General features: G+C 48.5%; 1 protein-coding gene across 1 annotated transcript in view; it reads right to left on the bottom strand.

Moving 5' to 3' along the window:
* Nucleotides 1-376: 376 nt before the first annotated feature.
* Nucleotides 377-6,000, bottom strand: part of LOC139278084 (mixed lineage kinase domain-like protein) — an 89,730-nt gene continuing 84,106 nt past the window's right edge. The window contains exons 10-11 of the mRNA XM_070896742.1: nt 4,558-4,698; nt 377-693 (exon numbers count right to left, since the gene is read on the bottom strand). Coding sequence (XP_070752843.1) covers nt 626-693; nt 4,558-4,698 — 209 coding nt within the window. The 3' untranslated portion in view covers nt 377-625. The remainder of the gene's footprint in view (nt 694-4,557; nt 4,699-6,000) is intronic.

Here is a 6,000-nt window from a genome sequence, read left to right as displayed (position 1 = left end):
CACTAACAGAACGATCGAACGTGAGGCCCAACCAAACTAACAGAAGCGTAGAGGCTGGGTTTCCAGCCAGGTGATGCGCTCATTCTCATACTCTGGAAGGTTAGGAGACATTGCTTCAGACGTGAGAGTGAGTTACAGGCTGGAATCTAATCGAGGGGTTCAGATAGTTTATATACAGAATAATGGATATCTGGGAGTAAGTTACAGGCTGCAATTTAATCGAGGAGTTCAGATGGTTTATACAGTGGATACTCAGGAGTGAGTTACAGGCTGGAATCTAATAGAGAGGTTTAGATGGTTTATATACAGAATAATGGGCAATCAGTGAGCTGCTCTGAGTTGCCCAATAATCCAGACCCAATGAATAAGGCAGGTACTCGAGCAAACACTGCTCTGTGAACAGTAAGGAACTCACTTGGACAATTGGAGAATAACAAGCACTTTATTGCAATTAGCTAACTGCTGTTGCCCCTTTATAGGGTATGAGAGAGAAGTTCTCAGACATTAATGTATCGACATTACGGAAAGCCAGATTGGGAGTGAGGTTTGTGTGGGGCCAGTGTGAATGTCGAGACCCGGAACTGGTGCTAAGGATTGTGGAACACGGAGACCGGGATGCTGGGATTCAGTCCCTTGATTCCTTGGTTACTGCGGAAATTCTCTTCAGAATGTTCTTCAGCCTGTCGACGATAGCTGAAAGAAAGAGGAGAGAGGATGTGTCACGTTCTGCCTACCACTGCGATGTGTGTGTGCACTGGGTCCGTGCAGCAGAGCAGGTCTCCAGTCGTCCTGGCTAACACTTGCCACTGGATAAAGAACATAAGAACATAAGAATTAGGAACAGGAGTAGGCCATCTAGCCCCTCGAGCCTGCTCCGCCATTCAATAAGATCATGGCTGATCTGGCCGTGGACTCAGCTCCACTTACCCGCCCTCTCCCCGTAACCCTTAATTCCCTTATTGCTTAAAAATCTATCTATCTTTGACTTGAAATCATTCAATGAGCTAGCCTCAACTGCTTCCTTGGGCAGAGAATTCCACAGATTCACAACCCTCTGGGAGAAGAAATTCTTTCTCAACTCGGTTTTAAATTGGCTCCTCCGTATTTTGAGGCTGTGCCCCCTAGTTCTAGTCTCCCCCACCAATGGAAACAACCTCTCTGCCTCTATCTTGTCTATCCCTTTCATGATTTTAAATGTTTCTATAAGATCACCCCTCATCCTTCTGAACTCCAAGGAGTAAAGACCCAGTCTACTCAATCTATCATCATAAGATAACCCCCTCATTTCTGGAATCAGCCTAGTGAATCGTCTCTGTACCCCTTCCAAAGCTAGTATATCCTTCCTTAAGTAAGGTGACCAAAATTGCACGCAGTACTCCAGGTGCGGCCTTACCAATACCTTATACAGTTGCAGCTAGACCTCCCTGCTTTTGTACTCCATCCCTCTCGCAATGAAGGCCAACATTCCATTTGCCTTCCTGATTACCTGCTGCACCTGCAAACTAACCTTTTGGGATTCATGCACAAGGACCCCCAGGTCCCTCTGCACCACAGCATGTTGTAATTTCTCCCCATTCAAATAATATTCCCTTTTACTGTTTTTTTTCCCAAGGTGGATGACCTCACACTTTCTGACATTGTATTCCATCTGCCAAACCTTAGCCCATTCGCTTAACCTATCCAAATCTCCTTGCAGCCTCTCTGAGTCCTCTACACAACCCGCTTTCCCACTAATCTTTGTGTCATCTGCAAATTTTGTTACACTACACTCTGTCCCCTCCTCTAGGTCATCTGTGTATATTGTAAACAGTTGTGGTCCCAGCACTGATCCCTGTGGCACACCACTAACCACTGATTTCCAACCGGAAAAGGACCCATTTATCCCGACTCTCTGCTTTCTGTTCGCCAGCCAATTCTCTATCCATGCTAATACATTTCCTCTGACTCCGCGTACCTTTATCTTCTGCAGTAACCTTTTGTGTGGCACCTTATCGAATGCCTTTTGGAAATCTAAATACACCACATCCATCGGTACACCTCTATCCACCATGCTCGTTATATCCTCAAAGAATTCCAGTAAGTTAGTTAAACATGATTTCCCTTTCATGAATCCATGCTGCGTCTGCTTGATTGCACTATTCCTATCCAGATGTCCCGCTATTTCTTCCTTAATGCTAGTTTCAAGCATTTTCCCCACTACAGATGTTAAACGAACCGGCCTATAGTTACCTGCCTTTTGCCTGCCCCCTTTTTTAAACAGAGGCGTTACATTAGCTGCTCTCCAATCCGCTGGTACCTCCCCAGAATCCAGAGATTTTTGGTAGATTATAACAAATGCATCCGCTATAACTTCCGCCATCTCTTTTAATACCCTGGGATGCATTTCATCAGGACCAGGGGACTTGTCTACCTTCAGTCCCATTAGTCTGTCCAGCACTACCTCCCTAGTGATAGTGATCATCTCAAGGTCCTCCCTTCCCACATTCCTATGACCAGCAATTTTTGGCATGGTTTTTGTGTCTTCCACTGTGAAGACGGAAGCAAAATAATTGTTTAAGATCTCAGCCATTTCCACATTTCCCATTATTAAATGCCCCTTTTCATCTTCTAAGGGAGCAACATTTACTTTCGTCACTCTTTTCCGTTTTATATATCTGTAAAAGCTTTTACTATCTGTTTTTATGTTTTGCGCAAGTTTACCTTCGTAATCTATCTTCCCTTTCTTTATTGCTTTTTTAGTCATTCTTTGCTGTTGCTTAAAATCTTCCCAATCCTCTAGTTTCCCACTAACCTTGGCCACCTTATACGCATTGGTCTTTGATTTGATACTTTCCTTTATTTCTTTGGTTATCCACGGAAATAAAGGCTTAGCTCTGTCAAGCCCGTGTGGTGGCTGATGTGCAATGGTCACCACACGTTAAAAAAATCCACGCATAGGCATCTTCTACCCCCTCAATTGGAGTTCAGGACTGGAACATCGGGTCCTTCATTGAAGCATCTGTGAACCCACGTGGAAGCAAGTCATCCTCGTTCAAGGGGCCGCCTATGATGATGATGGGTAATACGAGGAGCATTGAGGGAGTTCATGCTCTCACTGCCAGGATATCAGGCAGAGCCCCTCACGCCACATGCACCACCTCACGCAGAGCACATGACAGTCTTAGCTTGGACACTGGCCTGTGCCGGCTCCTTCAGCGTTGTAGTGCGCAGACCAGGGAAGTGTTCTGGACCACTTCAACCCCCCCCCTCCCCCCGCACACAGTGATCAGAAGGTATGGTGAACTGTGTGGTGCCTGGGCGTGTTCTCGCCTGGGAGGTTTCAATTGGTGTCCTTAGGCGTGGCGGTTCGATCACATGACCTCCGGCCTCCAACCGCCCCGCCCCCACACTCCCGCCATTGGTCGCCCAGCACGCCCTTCTTCGTGACTCACCGCCTTCCCACAGCCAATTGGAAAGCAAACAGACTCTTCCTTACCCGATTGGATGATTCGTGACTGCCACTCAGACATTTACCCTGCCTTGTCCAATATTTTTGTAACTGATGAATGAAAGTGTTAAAAAAAAAGAAAGAAAAGACTCTGGATTTTTCTTGCCGGTTACCGACAGCAGTGTCCTGGAGACTAACTGTTAATTCTTGGAGATTGGGTTGGCAACCCGGGGTGACTCCCTCACTCATATCGGGTTTAGGGCGTGCCATTCAGGCGGTGAGCTGTTGATCTGTGCTGGAGACACCTGGGGGTTGAAGTTCGTTCCCGCCGCTTTAAGGCGGTGACACTGGCTGAGTGCTGATTTTAACGGCAGGCGGTTGGTGCCGCCTCAAACGGCAAAATTCAGTTTTGCTGCCCAAAACTGAGAGAGCAACGCTAAAAGTGGCGTTGCACACTCGCCCTTGGGCACCAACGGGGCGGGAGCTCAGGAGGCCGACCGAATTTCCCGACGGTAGGCTGCCTCACCCATAGCCACACTTCCCCACTGGTCCCATTAATACATAAATGCTAAAAAAAAACATGAACGTTATCGCCCCGCGATCCCTGATGTCCCACCATCTTTCCCGGCTGTATGGACGCCTGCCAGTAAGGCCACCGTACTTAACTAATTTCGGAGCCATAGCGGCAAGGGGGCGTTGCACGCTCGATGATGTCAGCACGTGGGTGGTGATGATGTCAGCACGTGGGTGGTGATGATGTCAGCACGTGGGTGGTGGTCGAGCGCGCAGCGGTACATCTTGGTGCTGTCTCCACCGCCCAACTAAATTTAGCATGAGGCGAGGGACCTGGTCGCCGCCGACAGTAAGGACTTAGCCACCCGTTAGCTGCCCTTCACGCTGGACTAGTAATGATCCAGAGATGTGAGTTCAAATTCTACCATGGTAGGTGGTAACGGGTGGCGTTAAAAGACGGATTTTGACCCCCTGTAGTTACTGCCCGGCGTGGTGAGTGCAACAGCGCACACACCCTTACGGTTCACAGAAGTTCGTGAGCAAGACAAACTCAACATGCTGCCCGCACTTGACCTGAACCTCCCATTTGGACACCCAGCTATAAAAGCACTGCCTACCTCCAGCTTGTGGCCGCTCGAAGGGGTCGAAGGCACGGCATTCGTCGATCAGGTCACACAGGTCCTTGGGACAGTCGTCCGGCAGAGGCTCACGGACCCTTTCCTCGCAGACCTTTTGGCGGATCATCTTGTCGTTACAATCTGCTCGAGAATAAAGAAGGACTTTAAGCTAGTTGTGCTGACTCAGTGCGATGTAAAGTCTGCGACTGCACGTCAGCGAGATGGGTCTGCTTGTCCTACAGTATACCGGAAAGTTAGCATCGTGGCAATGTTTCTGGACTAGTAACAAACCGCTACAGAAAATAATAATAAAACCGGACCGACCACCCGACAACGGCACACCCAGCGCAGGCAACTCCGCAAATTCCTCCTCACTGACATCTGGGAACTTGTGTCAAAATTGCCAGACATAGTTATACTCACAGAATCATACTTTTCAGCCAATGTCCCAGACTGCTCTATTACCTCCCCACCGGCAGGACAGACCCACTAGTGGTATACAGTCAGGAGGGTATGGCCCTGGAAGTCCTCAACATTGACTCCAGACCCCATGAAATCTCATGGCTTCAGGTCAATCACAGACAAGGAAACCTCCTGCTGATTACCACTTACCACCCTCCTCAGCTGATGAATCAGTAATCCTCCATCTCAAGAAGCACTAAGGGTGGCAAGGGCACAGAATGTATTCTGGGTGGGGGAACTTCAATGTCCATCACCAAGGGTGGCCTGTAATTGGACCTGCGGCAGGTGGTGAGAGAACCAACACGAGGGGAAAAACCTACTTGAACTCGTCCTCACCAATGTGCTTGTCGCAGATGCATCTGTCCACGACAGCATTGGTAGCAGTGATCATCGCTCAGTCATTGTGGAGACGAAGACACCCTCCATCATGTTGTGTGGCACTACCACCGTGCTAAATGGGATAGATTCAGAACAGATCTAGCAGCTCAAAACTGGGCATCCATGAAACACTGTGGGTCATCAGCAGCAGCAGAATTGTATTCCACTACAACCTGTAACCTCATGGCCTGGCATATCCCTCACTCTACCATTACCATCAAACCAGGAGACCAACCCTGCTTCAATGAGGAGCAGCACCAGGTGCACCTAAAAATGAGGTACCTGTCATGTATGTAACCATCATGCAATGGTAATCTTCATGTAACTGTAACCTTCATGCAACTCCTGTGCACTGTACTTATACCCTAAAAATGCACACCCTGACCACAGTGGGTGGACTTGTGGGAGACACTCCTCACCTGGGTTTCCAGGTATAAAAGGGGAGGTCCCACCTAGGGTCAGCACTCCTTGGTCCTGGGAATAAAGGTTAAGGTCACGTAGTGACTGTGTCTACAGTACATGCCTCATGTGAGATTGTAGTATGGTGCAGGGACACTACATTTGGCGACGAGAAACGGGAATCACCGAACCACGAGGATGGCC

The sequence above is a fragment of the Pristiophorus japonicus genome, chromosome 13, assembly GCF_044704955.1.
Source record: "Pristiophorus japonicus isolate sPriJap1 chromosome 13, sPriJap1.hap1, whole genome shotgun sequence".
Classification (NCBI taxonomy): domain Eukaryota; kingdom Metazoa; phylum Chordata; class Chondrichthyes; family Pristiophoridae; genus Pristiophorus; species Pristiophorus japonicus.
Note: the sequence above shows the minus strand (reverse complement) of the source record. Positions and strands in the feature narration are given on the sequence as shown.